This window comes from Alosa alosa, chromosome 22 (assembly GCF_017589495.1).
Source record: "Alosa alosa isolate M-15738 ecotype Scorff River chromosome 22, AALO_Geno_1.1, whole genome shotgun sequence".
Lineage (NCBI taxonomy): Eukaryota > Metazoa > Chordata > Actinopteri > Clupeiformes > Clupeidae > Alosa > Alosa alosa.
The window spans coordinates 18,023,894-18,044,298 of NC_063210.1; the positions used below are offsets into that span (position 1 = coordinate 18,023,894).

A 20,405-nucleotide genomic window follows, 5' to 3' on the forward strand; every position below is an offset into this window, starting at 1 on the left:
TAGCATCACAGCTTCCCCACTAGCATTAGCTTCACCGCTAGCATCACAGCTTCCCCACTAGCATTAGCTTCACCGCTATCATCACAGCTTCATGGTTATCATCGCAGCTTCACCTCCATCATCACCACTGCAGTTAATTTCTCTACTATCATCATTACATCAATGCTCACACTATAGCATCACACAATAATCACACCTTCAGCCCCTATCAGGATTGCGATCATCACAGGTTCAGCGCTATCATTGAAGCTCCACCTGTAGTTCCCCTGCTTGAGTTACCTGTATATGGTCACCAGTTTACTAAAAGTTACCTGTGTAAGTTGGTATATAAATAATAAGTTCACCTGCTTGAGTTACTTGTTGACCTGCTTGGGCTGCCTGTTCAAGTTCACCTGCATAGGTCAACCTATATGCTTACCTAGATGATTGTGTGTTTGTGTGTCTTTCTGTCTGTCTTATTCAGAAAAATGAGACTCAGAATTGTCACAATAAAAACCATGTTGTCTTTTGATTGCAATATCAGTTTAATAAACATTTACATTCATTCCTTTAAATGTAAGACGCTTTCATCCAATGTGACTTACATGCGTCAATTATATTACAAAGGCCATTTTCCCCAGATCAGCTCAGGACTTTTCAGGTTACTACATGTTAGCCTTAGCCATTATGCTACAACACCCCCGCCGTAATGTTTTTTAGTATCCTGATACGTTGTGTGTCAGACAACTCATGTACTTCAGACTCCGTCTTTATTGACATTTATTAATTTACATATACATTTATTCATATAGCAAATGGATTTATCCAAAGCCACTTACAAAATGATGAATAACAAGGAGACATTTGGTAACAATAAATACTACTACCAGAGGATGAGAGTGCATAAGTTTAAGTACTAGTGAAAGTATGGTTGAAGGAGATAGTGGTAGAAGAAGGACAGAAGAAAGTAAATGGTGGGGGGAAAAGTGCATGGTAACTGCATGTTAGGTGTGTTGGGTTGTTAAATGTTAGGAGTGGAGGTACTCTCGGAAGAGTTGGTTCTTCAAGAGCTTCTTGATGATAGAGAGGATTACCCCTGCTCTGGTTGCAGGTCGTTCAACCAATGGGGAACTACAAATGAGAATAGTGTGGATTGCCGTTTGTGTAGGGGCAACAGTGCCAGACAAAAATCCTATTGTCAGACCATACCAGTCTTAGATGTTACATTCTTGAATTTCCCCTTAGGGATCAATAAAGTATCTATCTATCTATCTATCTATATATCTTTCTACAGTATCTATTTACATTCATTCATTTAGCGGGGTTAAGTGCCTTGCTCAAGGGCACAACGGTGGAAGTCGGGAATTGAATCCACAACTTTTCTGGCCACATAATGCTAGCCCAGCTCCTTAACCACTATGCCATAACCGTCCCACATGTTACATTACTCATCAACCACAAATACAATAATAGAAATGTACTCAATAACATTACTATCTGTTACTTTTTAAAAATAATATACAGTTACCTTTGCTACATTATGATGAACTATGATGAGCCTTTATGTGTGATTTTCTTCTTGGGTTAGCTAGCCTACGGTGAGGTTTCCTTGCAGAAACAGCATCATATCAATATCTTCTGGTTGTAGCCAGTCGCGCTTCATGTTTTCTCTTATATAGACGTCTGGTCTAAAGGCACGCTCATATGGAAGTGCTGTGGAAACCACTGTGAGGTATTTGCGAGCCAGTGGAGTCAAAGAACTGAATTGCTTTTGAAGCTTCCAGAATTCAAGTGGGTCCTTCTCCATTAAAATAATATCTTCCCTCACATAATCGTCTAGGACTGATCTAAGATGGTTTAAGTCTAGCTTTAGCCCTGAGGATGACTTTCCCTGATGAGAAACAGTGGACATTTCATTCACAATATTATCTTTTCTGCTCTCGATTTGATCCAGAAAGTGAAACATTTTGAATCGTGGGTCCAGAACTGTGCTGAAAGTTAACCAGTGGCTCTGTTTCATGTTAATTATATGCTTCTCACATTTTTTCACAATCTCAATCCCTATCTCATTCCTAAATTGTCTCAGTTTGCTATGAATTTCAAGCAAAAAAGGGATTATCTCTGAAATGGAATGGTAGCCATTCTTCATACAGTGCATGGCATCACTGAACACTCTAAGTACTGCAAGAGCTTTTATGAGCTTCTGCTCATCCTCAGGGGAAATCCACATTTCACTCTTAACCTGGCTAATAAGGCTAGCTTTAATGGCATCAATTTGTCCTAAGATCCACTCCAGTAAGTTGAAGATCGATGGCCACTTTTCATCCAAGGGCCAGTACAGTGGAAGGATCCCCTGATGCTTCTTGAAGTTTTGCATTGCTTCCTGGTTACCACTAATGTAGTCCAGAACATTTCTGCATTTCATCAGCAGGTCCCCCCACTGGTCTTCCCAGACAGACTTAGTCGCCATCTCAAACATGGTGTCGAGAACGTGTGCAAAACAGGGCATCTCATGCCATCCCCTCTTTTGAAAGGGCTCTTTTACATTTGGCAAATTGGAGACAACCACATGGATCTTCTTCCCTATGCCCCATGACCTTGCAATTCTGGCAACAATGCTTGCAACACTGTGTTCTTTAATGACGCGTGCTGTTTCGAGAATGTAGGATTTCCTTGTCCATTTGTCATCAAGAAAGTGGCAACTAACTGTCAAGTGTGTCTCTGTTGACCTTTGCCACATCTCGGCTGTCAACACAACGTGCTCAGTGGAGTGTAAAGCGTTTATCACTTCTACCTTTTTGTCTTCATACATTTTCTTCAGTTGAGAACGAGCCCAAGAGCCTGTAGATGGCATCTGACTAAATGGCATCAGGGCTTGTACCAAAGTTCTGAATCCAGCTTCTTCAACTAGGTGTGGTGGATGCAGGTCCTTCACAATCATTTTTAACACTTCACTCTTCAAGTGAATTTTGTCACCTGTGCATAAAATGAGTCTTAAAATTAGTGTGAGAATGCATTTGATTATCACGGTAGTTCATTATCACTTATCACACAGACAGAGAGGGAAAATGAATACATAAACTTAACATAAGCATAAACTAACCTAATAATAATAAACAATGTTATAAAACACCTCATTCTGTTTGTAATAATGTCACAGGGCGACTAGACTGTGAAAAAGGGGAGAGGGGGGGTGGTAGATAATAGACGTTCATGTATTTCCAGTGGAGTGTTAACTGTGTTGTAACAACATCTTCTGTTATATTCTGCTCCTTACATCTTCACTCCGACACTGAATATCTTTTTTTTGGTGGCAAGATGGTTACATGAAATGAGATATAAAAAGATACACATAATCATGTAAAAGAGTGGAAACCAAAAGATAAAAACAAACCAGTGCACATAGAGCATTTCGTGCACATAGTCTATTGCCTACAGGTGTTGTCAGTGTCCGATTTGTACTGCGCACGCGCATAATTACGTATTAGGATGAACAACGATTTGCCTGCTCGATTTGTACCATAGTAAAACACTCTACTGTCACATAAATATGCTCTGCAATCAGCATAACATATTAATGACATCTGGACATTAACCAAAAGAGACAGAGGAGCAGAACAACTGGCAGTTTATTAAACAGCTTTGCAGTGAACTTTATACGTAAACTGCCTGTTGTTCTGCGTAGGATTCCTACTAAACAGGTATGCACAACAAATCTGGCAGGCGGTACATACGGATCGGGCACTGACAGGTGTTTAGCGGGATAACGGTGGTAGTCATTGGTGCACGGGTTGTGGGCTTGGGCTGAAAAAACTAACGATTTTAGCTCTAAAACTCATTTAGTATTAATAATTGATTTCATATTTATTTATTTCGTAAGTGACCATGGTATAAACAGGATAATGCCCTTCGATGCGTCCATTATCAGAAATAAATGGACTTTGCGGAAGCAACCGTCACGCCTCCGCATCGTCCATTTATTTCTGAGAATGGACACCTCGTCGGGCATTATCCCTTGCCTAACAAGTCACTTACCAGGTGAGACATTCGTGGGCCTTACGGTGCACAACCACAACAGAAAAATAAGAACTATAACTAGAAATGCAATTCCAAGGAATTACCAGTGCATGAAAATGCTAAAGTTGTGATGTAAAATATCATGTATAGTTAAAACAGATAATACAGAGATGGTTACTACGGTGATGCTAGGATAGACATGGTGGTTGCATAGCTTAATAAAAGTTGATAGTTTAAAAGTAGACTGTTTAAAAGCTGAATGTAGATAGTTTAAAAGTTGTTGATAGACAGTAGATAGTTTAAAAGTTGTTGATAGACTGCTAGTTTAATAGATAGTTTAAAAGTAGACCGTTTAAAAGTTGAAGGTAAATAGTTTAAAAGTTGTTGACAGACTGGAAGTTTAATGAATGTTGATATTCAAATAGTTTAATGGCTGTGTATAGGTAGATATTTGACGATAACTGAAAGTTGGAATGGCTCTAATGTTTGCTAGCAGTTATGCTAAGATTTTTAACTATGCTAACCATGCTACTTAGCTAATGTTTTATAGCAGTGCTAGCAATGCTAACAATGCTAGCAATGCTAACTATGGTAACCATGCTACTTAGCTAACTTAACTAACGTTTTCTAGCAGTTTTGTTAAACATGCTAACTATGCTAATTATGTGACTTAGCTAACCTAGCTAATCATTTTTAGTAGTTATGCTAACTAACATGCTAACTATGCTAACCATGTTACTTAGCTAACTTAGCTAATCATTTTTAGCAGTTTTGCTAAAAATGCTAATAATGTTAGCAATGCTAACATGTTAACTATGCTAACTAGCTACAGTGGGTAGGAGTCATAGTTGATGACAAGTAACAGTTACAATGGCTGAACAGTTAAAAAGTTCAGTAGTTCAAAGGGTTAAATTGTTTAATAGTGAAATATTGTAGTGAGGACTTTTATTTTGAAACAGTTTTTGGCAGAGGAAGCAGTTGAACAGGATGGGTAGTCTTAAAGCCTGAGACTGGCAGTTGATCCAACACCTGCCATAGGATTCTAATTGCTTACTTGGACCCCGTATTATGATGTCATGTCGGCAATGTTAAGAATCTATGGGGATTTTAAAAAGTTTTCTTTAATAGTTTAAAAAGTATAAAAGTTTCAAAGTTGAAAAGGCATACCAACCCGATCTGTTTGAAGACCTACGTTACAAAGTTTGAATGAAGTTTCTAAGTTAAACTGTTCAAGAGAAATTGCGTACGGAAAAAGTGGTAAGCGGAATAATAAGAAGAAGTAGAAGTTGCCTAGGAAGAACAGTACAGTGCATTTTCATGCACTGTAATAAGAAGTTGCCTAGGAAGAACAGTACAGTGCATTTTCATGCACTGTAATGAGCACAAAAACAATAGGCTTCTCGTAACTGCGCTGCTTGGACCTCTAATTATAGAGCATGAAAATACACTGTACTGTTCTTCCAAGGCAACATCAACAACTTCTTATTATTATTCCGCTTACCACTTTTTCCGTACGCTATTTCTCTTGAACAGTTTAACTTAGAAACTTCATTCAAACTTTGTAACGTAGGTCTTCAAACGGACCAAGCTGCTATGTCTTTTCAACTTTGAACTTTTTATACTTTAAACTATTAAAGAAAAACTTTTTCAAAATCCCCATAGACTTAACATTGCCGATTGTGACATCATAATACGGCCGTTAAGCAATTAGAATCCTATGGCAGGTGTTCTGCAGCCTCAGGCTTTAAGCATACAATCTGGGTCAATTAAGACTACACATCCTGTTCAACTGTTTCCTCTGCCCAAAACGGTTTCAAAATAAAAGTCCTCACTACAATAATCCACTGTTAAACAATGTAACCCATTAAACTACTGAACTTTTTACATTCAACTTTTAAACGGTCTACTTTTAAACTATCATTAAACTATCTATCTATTAAACTAGCTGTCTATCAACAACTTTTAAACTATCTACATTCAACTTTTAAACTATATATATTCAACTTTTAAACAGTCTACTTTTAAACTAGTATTAAACTATCTATTAAACTAGCTGTCTATCAACAACTTTTAACTTGTCATCAACTATGTCAACACTTGTCATCAACTATGACTCCTACCCACTGTAGCTAGTTAACATGGCTAGCATTGTTAGCATTTTTAGTAAAACTGCTAAAAACGATTAGCTAGGTTAGCTAAGTCACATGGTTAGCATAGTTAGCATGTGAGTTAGCATAGTTAGCATAACTACTAAAAATGATTAGCTAGGTTAGCTAAGTCACATGGTTAGCATGCTAGTTAGCATAACTACTAAAAATGCTTAGCTAGGTTAGCTAAGTTAGCATAGTTAGCTGGTTAGCATAGTTAGCATAACTACTAAAAATGATTAGGTAGGTTAGCTAAGTCACATGGTTAACATAGTTAACATGTTAGCATGTTTAGCAAAACTGCTAGAAAACGTTAGTTAAGTTAGCTAAGTAGCATGGTTAGCATAGTTAATATTGCTAGCATAGTTAGCCAAGTCACATGGTTAGCATATTTAACATGTTATCATGTTAATTAGCATAGTTAGCATAACTACTAAAAATGATTAGCTAGGTTAGCTAAGTCACATGGTTAACATAGTTAGCATTGCTAACATAGTTAGCATGTTTAGCATAACTGCTAGCAAACATTAGAGCCATTCCAACTTTCAGTTATCGTCAAATATCTACCTATACACAGCCATTAAACTATTTGAATATCAACATTCATTCAACTTCCAGTCTGTCAACAACTTTTAAACAATTTACCTTCAACTTTTAAACGGTCTACTTTTAAACTATCATTAAACTATCTATTAAACTAGCTGTCTATCAACAACTTTTAAACTATCTACTGTCTATCAACAACTTTTTAAACTATCTACATTCAGCTTTTTAAACAGTCTACTTTTAAACTATCAACTTTTATTAAGCTATGCAACCACCATGTCTATCCTAACATCACCGTAGTAACCATCTCTGTATTATCTGTTTTAACTATACATGATATTTTACATCACAACTTTAGCATTTTCATGCACTGGTAATTCCTTGGAATTGCATTTCTAGTTATTATTATTTCTTTATTATTATTGTAATCAATTTAATTACAGAAAGTACACACATTGGTGAGATTTAGATCTTTTCATAGATATTATAAAAAGATAGAACTAGGGAGTGTGGGAAAAAATATTGTAATTTGACAAACTGAACTAGGTCTCACCTCTCTTCTTCTTATGAGTCTCATGGGCAACAGAAGTATCAGTGGAGACTCTTCTGGACGCTGTCTGACAGACGCCACTCTTGGTGTCTGCGATAGTGCCTTCAGTGTGTCCATCATGTCCTCTGGACTCACTACAATCCCCTCTCATCAGGTCAATTTCCTTCTTCTCCATGACCCCATGTTCAGGGTTGACATGTTCAGAAGATGGGTTAAAAGATTCATGTATGTAACGATTGTCATAGCGATGATCGGCATGCTCAGGTCTGGGTCTTCCCCTCCAACATCGACCTCTGTCAGTGCCACTGTGTCTTCCCCTCCAACATCGACCTCTGTCTCTTCCAGTGCCACTGTGTCTTCCCCTCCAATATCGACCTCTGTCTCTTCCAGTGCTACTGTGTCTTCCCTTCCAATATCGACCTCTGTCTCTTCCTCTTAGTACATCTCTGAGATCCACATCATCAGTCCTCCTTCTGTCCATTCTTGATTGGCAGCTCATTACTGTCAAGGCAAAACAAACATGACTCTCCCACTTTCATTATTTTTTTTCTTTTTAAATAATTTGTTTAATAACAAATCAAGGTTGTATTAATATTTAATGAAGTGAAATAAGCATTACCTTTGGGGATTCTCATTTGTTGCACAATGTTCTTCTCAATCTTGTGGTGACTCCCTGCTTCCTAAAAGCACAAGATTGCCTGTGTGAATAGCTGCACCTTACTAAGTGTCTGAAACAGTCTGAATCCATCTACCTGTGTGCAGTGGCTTTTAAACCCCAGTGGGATGACACCCTCATGTCCCTCCACACCCATTCATCTCTGGGTGTGCTATGATCAGATAAAAAAAAAAACACTGGCGATTTGCATGATGTGGCTTCAGTATCTCTGTCTCTTTCACTTTTGAAAAAAGGAAAGTAGATAGTCATATTTATCATTTGCACTTTTTATGTAATTTGTGTTTCGAGGAAGATCCATATAATGACATGGATTAGAGATTTCATCACTAAAAGTGATAAATAGAGAGGATTGTGACATTTTAATTAGTGACAGGGTTTGTGTTTCATGAAATCACTTTGAACAACTTTCTGTGGAATGAAAAAGCAGGTTACACTTGTTAATTTGCATAAATATTTAAAGAATGTCTACACCCTTATGAAGAACAAGGACAAATATTCTAGACTCACACATGATTTGTTTCTGTTTGCTTGATTGTTTGTGTGTGTCTGTTTGTGTGTGTTTGTTCACAGAAGTTCATCTGCAAAATATTTGATGTCTGATTTAGGGCCCTATTTTGACGATCAGAAACGCAGTGCAAAGCATATTCTTATCACAACGCAAAGCTTATTCCTATCTTACACTCAAATTTTTCGCCATGCACTTTTCTTTTATTAAAATTGACCCCAGGGTCTTTTTCTGCATGAAAACATATCAAATAAGCCATGGAGACAGTATTTTTCATTGATCAACCACAACAGTGCTTGTCCCGGTATACGCTATAGCCCCAAATTGCGCATTATCTAAAAATCGGTATCTAAAAAGCATTACGTCACTGACCAAGAAAAACCTGGTCTAGAGCAAAAGGCGCATATGGAGCACAGCTGAAGACACACTGTCACGAGATGTAGCACTCACTCTGCCAAAACACTTTCTGTGGGAATCGAACCCCAGTCTCCCACATACTAAACCATGTCATTAACCACTGTACATGAAATTTCTGTTAACTACCAAACTGATGGTTGTATGTGTTCACTGAACACTGAAGATTATGAAAATAAAACACAACCTTTCCATCTAAAACTTAATTTGAACAGATATTAGTGCCAAAACCTTTCTGAATTCTTCACTTTCTGCTGACGAAAAACGAATGTCCGCCATGTTTTTTGTGCACGCGAGCAACGTGTTTTTGCAACGTGATCACAAAGCCAAGGTAGTAAAACCATGTACGAAAAGTCGTGTCATGAAACATAGTACAATACTCTATGGAAGCATATGGGTAGCTTTATTCAAATGAGAATGCAATCTGCAATATGCAATTCAAAAAGACATTACATTATGCTATTGACAATTCATTATGCAATTTAATATTGCAATTTGCAATAATATCCAACAAATTGTATTTTAATCTGCAGTGACAATGAAATCCTAAAATCAATTCCAATAATTTTGGTTAAAAAATAGAATAAACATGGATTGAATTGCATTCCATTTTGCAATGGTACTTCAGTCTCAAAATTCAAATGGCAATTAATTTTGCATTTCAATTTTCAATATTCAGTTTCATCATTTAACTGTCAATTCGTTTTGCAATTTAATATTTAAAGTGCAATGTAGGATTGCATTTTAAAAACATATTTGGCAAAACTGTCAATGCCAGCTTGAAAAGATTTTGGATTATTTTGGGCAAAACGTTTTGCCATCGTTTTGAGGCATTTTATTCAAATGGAAAAGAAATAGCGCCCCTCGTGATTGCATTGCACTTTGGTCACGCTTTTGTGTTGCAAAATTCAAATGGCCATTCAATCTGCCAAACGCATTGCAATCTGTCAAGTCACTCGTTAAGGCGGGAACTAGGCTACGTCACTTCCGTGTTAACGTCTTCTTACCCAGTTAGCGTTTGCAATGAAGGAGTTATGAATGACTACAATTTTGAAACGCAGATAAATTATGTCTAGATTCCTCGTGGAAAATCAAATCTTGAGTGATGAGTCATCATAGTTTGTCTTTGCGAGTGTGTTTCTCTGGCTCATTTATTAGCACTAAAAGCTAGCAACCACACTCAAAACACGGAAGCAACAGTGGATTTTACGTGCCTACGTTTGAGGTACAACGCAACCACATTCAGAACACGGAAGCAACGTGGATTTTACGTTCCTACGTTACGTGAAATGTATCGTGATTGGCCCATAAATGAGCCGCAACGTGAACACGCTGCACAGAGCCATGTGGAAAAGGTAGGAAACGTTAACTTTGTCGTCCCCCAAATATAATAATAGTTTGAGGGTTTTTTCGATCAAAATTAGCTTAAATTGATCAACACCCTTTGTTCACGTGTTTAGTGCAATTTCGGCCCAATTGAATGCGAAATTACATGTAAGTTTAAGTAGGATACCCAACAACATGTGGTATTGTTCACATTATGGTTTAATATCGAAATTAGTGCCTTGCGTGCTACAATTCAAGCTACACCTTTTACAGTTATGTGTTATGTTTGGCAATACATAGCCTATTTGTTTAAATATTTTGGGTCTTCCTAGCCTGGCTAACGCCAAACCTCCTAGCAGCGAAAATAAAATTGTGCGCGAAAGGCAGCACGGGAAAACCCAGACTAGGGTCTGCATTCTGCAATCTGCATTCAAAGGACAAAAACAGCCAATATACAAATAGTGGCATGTATAGATTTCTGTTCTCCAGAGTTTGCAGGAAGGTGGGTAAAACTCCAAATAATAGCCCGGGCTTTTATTTTCCCAAACCGCCAAAATCATACCTGTCAACATTTAGCTTTCCAAAAACGGGAGATTTTTTTTTTTCGGGGGCGAGGTTATACCGGATCTGTGTTTGCATATTTAATACGTTTCATACACGTGTTTCAACACTCGTTGCTTTTACCTTACCATTACCTTACACATGCCAGTTATGTATTCACCAGCTGCCTGCCTGCAGCCTACTTCCAAAACTCCAAAGCTGCTTGCTGTTAGATTTGGTTCCGAGGCCAAGTTCAACCCGCACACGCTTCCTTATTTGGGTTTTGGGTTGCCAGGTTTTAGCCTATGACAAAACAGTTGAAATTGAAACTAAGTGATCGTGTATGTGTAGGGTGTATTTCATACACAATCTGGCAACCTGAATGGATCAATGATTTTAAAATGAAGTTTGATGGCCATGCAAATTACGGGAGTTTTCCGGGAGAAATAACAAAACGGGAGGGTGCTGGGAGATGACCTTGGAATACGGGAGAAACCCGTGAAACTGGAGTGTTGACAGGTATGCCAAAATCCACCGGCTAGTATAAGAGACAGGCGTCAATGAGACAGGCTTTAATTCCCTTTACACAAAACTTTTCCTCTGCAAAGATGGAAAATATTATCAAATTAATTATTTCAAACACAGTAAGGGCCAGATGTACTAACGCTTTTGCGCCCACTTCAGGCGTATTTGTTTCGCAACGTGCGTGTAAAATGATTGCGAGGTATGTACAAACAGGCCGCAATGATGTAAAAGCGCAAACTGCCTGTCGCGGGAGCTGAAAGTGGCAGATTGCGTTTTTAATATCATGCATATGCATTCATGGGAGGATCTAGGGGAAAGTGGGAGTTTAGCGTAAAAAGATGGGAGATGCTTTCGTTGGCCTTTCGAATGTCTTACTTTCACTTTCACGTCATTCACTTAAACTTTCCTACTTGCTAGATTTGACCAATCTTCCATAGCCTACGTGCACAAGTATTTTGAGTAGAACTACTGATCTTCATTATCTCCTTGCTTGTTGACATCTTATCATGTATGGTATTATTTCATGATCGCTAAACGTTTGATTATTTTTAATGTTGTCATCAGTTAACTTCATTCAACTGCGCTTGTAGCCGCTGCCATTCAGTTGTGGACGTTCGTAAATTGCGTTTATGGGCGGAGAAAGGCAGAGAAAAGCACAGTTTACACTAAGGATTGAAAAATTGATAAATACGACAGAAACTTGGGTCTGACAGCGCAATGTGCGGTTTGTCCATGACGCTGATAACGCTACGTTTGCAAATGTACGTACATCTGGCCCTAAATGTCTACCCATATGACTAGGCTATCCAATGACAATTAGGCTACGGATCATCATTCATTAAGTGTTGAAATGTTGTTTATTGCGTGAGAAGATCCATAGCGGGATAGCCAGAATACAGATGAAACACATTTTAATCAAACGTAATTTACAAACAGATCGTATCACACTGAAAGCTCATATTTTGTCATTAGCAACCTATATCTGTTCTCTGTCAAATACAATTGCATTTTCAGCCCTGACCAAAACCGTTCAGGAATTATTTATGCAAAAGTGGAACGTGCATAATGTTTCACTCTATCTCCTTTTTGGCACGATGAAACAGCATGAGAGCATGAACCATATAGTTTCTCCCGTATTTCATTTGGCAAATTTGACAACAGTCAGCTTACATTTCAAATCATAGCCTACTTCTTTCTCTTTATCGCCATGTATGGTTTGAATTGGCATGGCTGAAACTGAGTTGGAGCTCAAAACTTATCATATGTGTACCTCGTTCGCCAATATACAAAATAGTGCCATGTATAGATTTATGTCCTCCAAAGTTTGCAGGAAAGTGGGACATGTTCAGGCTCAGGTTCAGGCTGAGGTCCTAGTAGTAGATCCCTTTGATACCAATGTTAATTAAACTCTGGGAACCTGGTCCCTACACCTGAGAACCACTGATGTACGTTTTTTTTTTACTGTACGGTAATAATGCTGAATGAGCCAAACAAAAAGATTTTGGTTGGCCCCACCAAATCTCACTCCAAGGTTTTTTTAAAAGTTGGCAGCCCTGATAGGCCGCACCGTAGTAAATGGAAGCTTTTGATAGCGCTCGCCACTAACGAAAAACGCAAAACCATCAGGACAAACCATTCAGGGGTGTACTCTCTCTTGAACCATCACTAGGTTACTCATATGCGTTACTTACGTTTGATGACATTTCAGACGATGGTGCTTGTTGGTTTCCTGTAGTATAGTGTTTTCTTTATTTATTTATATGTCCGTATATTGGGGGGAACATTTTGGTCATATCTGAATACTGGGGGGGACACGTCTATTCAATGTCTATAGTGACTACGGCCCTGGCCTATGGGCATGCACAAACATGTCCTTAAAACAACCCTTAAAGAAGCCCTATGCAGGTCTGGTTATTCCTTCGCTGTTTTTGGGTTTTCGCCTGATTTGGGCTGGCATTTTTCACGACATAGCTCCCCCTGCAGCTTCGGTAGCAAGTGACTGCTACGCTAAACCCCCACTAGCTAGCGAGCTAGCCATCAAGAAACCAAGCTAAACACATACAGGGCTCACAATAAGACGGTCGAGCAAACAGATTGTTCAAGAGACTATCAAACCACATTACAAAAACGAAGTTCACCCAAGGGTAGGCTACTTACAATTTCAACAGCAACAAAGCCAAGTCGGAGTCCGTTTTGCAGTCTTCTTAGAAACTACAATCTGACTACATTTTTCGAGACGCGATTGGATACTTCCGCTGAGTCACATCCGGATTTGTTCGGGACGGGACCAGAAAGTTGCATATTCGTTTTTTCCGTGGAGAAACACTAGCGGGAGACGAAGCACCCACCAAACGACCCAAAAGGTGTTGTAGAACCATCAGAACGACTCTCAACCTGCATAATTAAGGTCATTTTTGCTAAAATTGTTGCATAGGGCTTCTTTAACGTTCGTTTTCAGAACTGTGCAACTCACCGAGTGGTTAGTGGTGTTCCGATGCTCTTGCTCGGAGGAAGTAGAGGCGCCGCTCTGCTTTCTTAGCCAGTGATGCAGTGTTGATGGTCCGGGAGAGGTCCTCACTGATGTGCACCCCTAGGAATTTGGTGCTGCTCACTCTCTCCACAGCAGCACTATTGATGGTCAGTGGTGGGTGTTGGATGTGACCTCTCAGGAAGTCAACAACAACCTCCTTGGTCTTGCAGACATTCAGCAGGAGGTTGTTGTCTCTGCACCATGTGGTCAGAAGGTCGACCTCCTTCCTGTAGTGGGTCTCATCGTTCTTGGTGATGAGACCCACCAGAGTTGTGTTGTCCGCAAACTTCACCATGTGATTGGTGCTGTAGGTTGGTGTGCAGTCGTGTGTCAGCAGGGTGAAGAGCAGGGGACTGAGTACTGTACACAGCCTTGGGGGGGCCCCTGTGCTCAGTGTGATGCTGCTTGAGGTGTTGTTGCCAACTCTTACTGCTTGTGGCCTCTCACTAAGGTTGCCAACCGTCCCGAATTGTGCGGGACATCGCGTATTTTGGGTGATTTTGATTTATCCCGTCAGGGACGGCTCCAGTCCCGATTTTCAATCACAGCTCATCGGCCTTGTTAACTAGGCTACTGTAAACGCACCTGGAACTAAGTGTCCAGTGCCGCCGCAACCACGCGCATCTCGCACTGTGCGCACGACACCAAGGGGCAGAAGGGGCACCACAATTTAGCCAGAGAAGCTTTACTGCAAACTGCTTTTCACTCTTCTTAGAGAATGATTACAATGTCAAAATGCAGCAACAGCATCTTACATAACAATGATACTTTTTGGGTCCTCTCAGTCTCCATCACCAGATCTAACTTGAGCGTTATGCTACTCGTTTTAATTGGGAACGAGAGGGAGAGAGGGTGGACGTTTCCAGCTGGCTTGTCATTGTTGGTAATTGATTTCACCTTTTTAATATAAGAAACTTTTAAAAGGAAATCATGAGAACAACAAAAACAATGTGATGAGATTGCGGAGTTATCCGGTTCACACTAGGCTACTGACCATTTATAAAATGTGAGGGCACTTTGACATAGGCTGCAGGCACTGTGATTTGGAATGTGATAGAATATGAAGAGTGGTCTTTGCCTTTGTGTAGGCCTAATGAAATTTAATTGGTGGGTCTTGAAGTCTTCAATAATCCGTTTCCCTTAAACTAAGCATTTATATGAATATATGCCAATTGAAACACTTTCCACTCAGATAGCTAGGTGGCTATCGGTTCATAATTCACTTTTAATTGCAAACAGAAAATATCAAGCTAGCATCACAACATGCTTCTATTTCCACAGGAATGAAGGTTGTTTATACCAACTTAATATACAGTACTTATCATTGTTAATATTGTGCTAGAGGCCTAAATGTGGCACAAACAATGTTAGAGTTTGTGGACAACTAGCCATAGTCTATATTTGAATGGAGATGGCAAAATATTATGAATACCGTGTAGACAATGCTCTTAAAGTGACAGTACACCATCAGCATCAAATCAGTAGTATTTCTTAAGAAGTGTATAAAATAAAAACAAAATTACTTTTCATTATTACCATTTTTGAATTGTATATATATACATATATTTTTTATTTACATATATATATATATATATATATATATATATATATATTATTATTATTATTATTATTATTATTATTATTGTTTTTTGGGGGGTGGGAAGCATTGGAAGTGAAGTGTTGAGGAAGTTGGCAACCCTACCTCTCACTAAGGAAGTCCAGCAGCCAGTTCCATTCACCTTCACACAACATAGATCTGGGCTCCTAATGGTTTCATTCATTAAAAGCTCAAAACTTGCTACAGTATAAAAATGTCTTTATTGTTTTAATTGAAACATATATTATCGGAACATAAGACTCTATTGCTATAGTTCTATATTGTACATTTTCATATTCATTTTACATACTGTACTGTATATGATTACCCACAAATGACAATCGACATGTCAGATTTACTCAATAATTATTAGCAGTAGATAGATAGATAGATAGATAGAGATACTTTATTGATCCCCAAGGGGAAATTCAAATAAAAAAAACACCACTGAACAGTAAAGACAGTAGAAGATAAAAAAAAAATGCTAAAATACTAAAAAACTTAATATACTAAATATACTAAATAAAACTAAATCAAATATCCACATAGTGTGCTTAAGGATGATAAAGCATGAGGCGCTTGCAGTGACAAGGCAGGGACTGAGCCTGTGATTCTGTATGCATGGTAAGGTGTTCTATGAGAGAGTGTCATGGTGATGGTGCAAATAAGTAAGTGCAACAGTGCAAGAATAAAGTCTAAAGAGACCAGCATAAAATAAATATGGACATATAAGAGAATAATGTAGACAAAGTAATATAAAAAAAACTATATCAGTGCAAGAATAGGTTGAAGTAATAGGGTTACAGCCCTTGTAGACAAGGCAGGATTTTGGAAAATGTGCTTATTTAAAGTCCCGAAGGCAATGTTAATTTTTGGCATACAACATTTTTAGGGGTTTTGAAGGGTGCTGAATTCAAATCTTCTGTATGCCAGGCTCCAAAATGTCCCATAATGCCTCAAAATTGAGAAATCCAATATGGCCGCCGCCGCCAGGTCAAAATCTAATTAATCACTTATCTTTTGGACTGTACAAGGTAAAAACCTGAATGTAATGTGCTTTTATAGGTTTTCACATATAGGGAATTCAATGCCATGCTCAGATTTAAGATCAAAACTAGAGAAAATGCTTGAAATTAATGTACATGGTTAAAATTGTTGTCTCGGATAATGAATTATTCATGAAAAAAGAGGACCATGAAACAGGTTGATGGCTTTCTGAAGAATTTACTTGAAACATGTTTAGAAGCAAGGTTGATTACCATATTTTAACTATCTTTATATTATTTATCTGTATTTTAACTATTTATTTAGTATTTGAATAAAATGTTTGAAACTCTTAAGCTAAATGCCGAACTGTTACTACTAGATTTGCCTACTAATGAAATATTGTACCTGAGGCTATTGTTTTGATGTCCAGTGTGCTGTGATGACATGTTTGCCCATCCCACCCCTACCCTTACCCCTACACACACAAATACCCATTATGTAACCCTGAATGATGCCACACCCTCTACCTATACACTGAGGAGGCGCTTGTGAATTATGTCGCTCCCCTCACATGATGCTCAGCAGTAACAGGTAAACTATAACATAATATCATAACAATTTGTTCAGGACCATGTAATACGTCTGTAATAGCATGTGAAGATTGTTATGTGAGGATTATGTATAGGCTAACTGAATAATTAATATATAAGAAACTAAAAACACGTTAGCTAGTTAGCCTTTGTGAATAGGAAGCCGCTGCCTGAAATCAGTTGGCCCCCAAGACGGATGCCCCAAGGTAGGTGTAAGCTGAGGCGTGAATGCCCTAGGGCGCCTAGCACCCCTGGCATGCCTGCCAAGAGACCCTGACACCTCTTCTGCACAGCGGCGGCTGTCACGCGCCTGCTGCAACAGGGTGGTTGCCTGTGGGCCGAACATGGACCCAGGCTGCACCGGCACTCTCAAAAGACGCTCTCTGACTGCCTGCTGGAACTGAGATTGAGACAGCCAGAGATGGCGTCTAGCTACCCAGAACTGAGCCAAGGAGTGGCCCGATGCCACTACCTGATCCTTAGACACTGCAGCGAGGCACACAGAGGCTGACCGGAGCTCTCTCAAAAGAGCGGGATCACTGGCACTGCTTTGCAAGAGACCAGAGAGGTGTCGAACATACAGGGACAGAATGGCCGCTGTGTTAGCCAGGTGGACTTGCATCGCTATGGGCCTATGCAGCTTACCCAGCAGAGCCTCCATAGTCCTGCCATTGGCACTGAGGCAGGAGGGACCACCAAAGAGGGAGTTGGGGGAGGAGAAGAGGGGCTCCAAAGCTGGATCCACTGGGAGGAGTGAGCCACAACCAATCAGCCCTTCGCCGTACATGTTGGAAAGCACCTTAGCCTGGCCAGACCACCTACGAAAAGTAGTTGGGGAGGAAATCGGGTGACAGTCCAAGTCACTAAAGTCTGGTAGGAGAGGAATGAGCGCCGCCATTGGGCGCTCAGTCATGTCTGTGTGGAACCTAGACGCAGAGGCAAGGGGCTTCTCTGGAAGGGGAATATCAAAAGCCCTGGATGCCCTGCCAACGACCTCCTCAAACAGACGGGCCAGCTCGCCTCCCACGGCTTGTGTGTATAGGCATAATAAAACAATTCATGCACGACTGGGGGGGCGTCCCTTGCCTAGAAAGCATGTTGGTGGCCCAAACACAACACACACTTATCATGGCCATCCAAATGTGGATGATCAGTTAGTGCCACAGCTACTATCTCTCACCAATTCCAAAAGCTTGTAAGGAGATCACCTCCTGTGGTTGCTTCAAGGGATGTCTAAGCCTGCGCTGCAGTTGCAGGAAAAGTGGCATGTTATGCATGGAGTCATGCAGCTGCAGCAGCACCTTTCAAAACATTGCTGGAGAGGAGGAGGATGAGGATGATTAGGATAGCCTAAGTGTGTAGCCTACCTCTTCATACCAAGAAGTTTCAAGAATTGAATAGAATAGAATGGATTAATTACTAAATAAATAGGAAAATATGCATTATTAAATAAATACAGATAAATAGATAAAAACAGATAAATAATATAAATAGATAGTTAAAATATGGTAATCAACTTTGTTTCTAAACATGTTTCAAGTAAATACTTCAGAAAGCCATCAACCTGTTTTATGGTCCTTTTTTCATGAATTATTCATTATCCGAGACAACAATTTTAACCATGTACATTAATTTCAAGCATTTTCTTTAGTCTTGATCTTAAATCTGAGCATGGCATTGAATTCTCTATATGTGAAAACCTATAAAAGCACATTACATTCAGGTTTTTACCTTGTACAGTCCAAAAGATAAGTGATTAATTAGATTTTGACCTGGCGGCGGCAGCCATATTGGATTTCTCCATTTTGAGGCATTATGGGACATTTTTGAGCCTGGCATACAGAAGATTTGAATTCAGCACCCTTCAAAACCCCTAAAAATGTTGTATGCCAAAAATTAACATGATTTGCCTTCAGGGTTAATTTCTTTTAAAAATTGACCTAGACTATTGGTGTTCCCACTCACTCCAATCCATTGCCAGCTGATTCTTCTGCTTTGCATTGCTAGAGGTCTGGTTATAACTTCACCATACAGACAATGTAACCTAAAAACAATGGCTATATTATGGGAAGACATATATTTAGGCCACATATAGCCTAGGCATATGCACTCGGACAGAGTTTTTCACAGCCGACCGCCTCATGTCATGTCCTGCAACATTGAGGCTAAACGAATGCTAGGTTTTTTCTAACTTGTGTTCTCGATTTCCAGTGCATTTGCTTTGCTTATAAATTAAGCTGCCTACTTTCCTTGTCCAATGTGATTGTTGAACGATGCTGGCCAGAAATGAATATAGGCGAAAGTTTCTGTGTCATGCATGTCATACTGTACCTCTAGTCTCGTTGCTACTCTGGCAGTCTCACCAAAAGATGCAGCAGCTGACAGGACGTCATTGCATTAACTGAGCGGTTAGATATGAACATCTACTTCGGTGTAGTAGGCTCAAAAATGTACTTGAGTAAGAGTAGAAGTACCATTTTGAAAAAGGAATATGGAAAGTTGCCGTTCCTTGAAAAAAATAAATACTTTATATAATGTGTTTATATATAAAAATAATTACTACCCATCCCTATGACTCATAGACAGTTGTCCTAGGCTATATCTTCCATCAGCAAACCATCACATTAGCGAACATTAGTGTTGTGGCTTAGCTCCTGTCAGTATGGTCAGAACACAATGGGATGACAGTCGAAAGAGACAATTGACCGATCCCAAGCCCCTCCTCCCATTGTCAGTCCCATAGTTACTGTTGCTAAGTCGGACAAGTTTGCAGGAAAGTGTGCGAGAACGCGTGTTTAACATGGGGACGAAGCACCCCCATTTAGTCGAGTGCAACAGTATGCTGGATTTCTGGGTATCAAGTAATCTTGATATATTCAAAAAACAGAGGCCAGAAAGGCCTTCAGAATGCAGATGGACTCATTCACAATGTCTGCTGTAATCAACGAGGTGGAACACCACAAATTGAGGACAAACAAATCCGGTGTCGTGGATCTTAATGGGATGCATTAACTGGGGATAAACAATTACACGTTATCACGAGCAGGAAGTTTACCTTATTTGCTGCAGATGTGACTGATTCAATAAACAGGTCTGTGCAAAAATATGGTGTTGACGTGTCCATAACAAAATCTAACCATATTTCGAGGATTAATAGAAGACGGGACCAAGTGCTGCAGATCCAAGTTCCCACGCAACTTGGGAGAGTGACTAGCCAAGCAGCTCATGTTGGGGAGGTGGAGAGATAGCTTCTCTTCGGTAGGCCGATAGCCTACTTATTATTTTGAATGGCTGCTTTAGAAGGAAGAGTTCAAATAAACATGATACAAGTGTATTGAAAAGAAACCACTCCGAGTTCAAACCCATGCCTATCACGTTTGACATATCTGCAGTTTGCAGACGTGATTTGTCTTGCACTAGACTTGCCCGCTTATGCTATAATTAATTTAAACGTGGGCAATGTAGTAGCCTAGGTC

At 39.4% G+C, this 20,405-nt stretch overlaps 1 protein-coding gene across 2 annotated transcripts; it reads right to left on the reverse strand.

The window, feature by feature from the left end:
• Nucleotides 1-1,328: 1,328 nt before the first annotated feature.
• Nucleotides 1,329-20,307, reverse strand: LOC125287456. Of its 2 annotated transcripts, XM_048233304.1 has the most exons (4): nt 19,261-20,307; nt 7,859-7,919; nt 7,243-7,740; nt 1,329-2,955 (listed from the first exon to the last, which is right to left on the reverse strand). In XM_048233304.1, the coding sequence occupies exons 2-4, from the start codon at nt 7,872-7,874 to the stop codon at nt 1,568-1,570; spliced, it is 1,902 nt and encodes a 633-aa protein (XP_048089261.1). In that variant the 5' UTR covers nt 7,875-7,919; nt 19,261-20,307; the 3' UTR covers nt 1,329-1,567. The 2 variants fall into 2 exon arrangements, with proteins under 2 accessions (XP_048089261.1, XP_048089260.1); XM_048233303.1 differs by lacking the exon at nt 19,261-20,307 and having other exon boundaries at nt 7,859-8,815.
• Between the last annotated feature and the right edge of the window lie 98 nt (nt 20,308-20,405).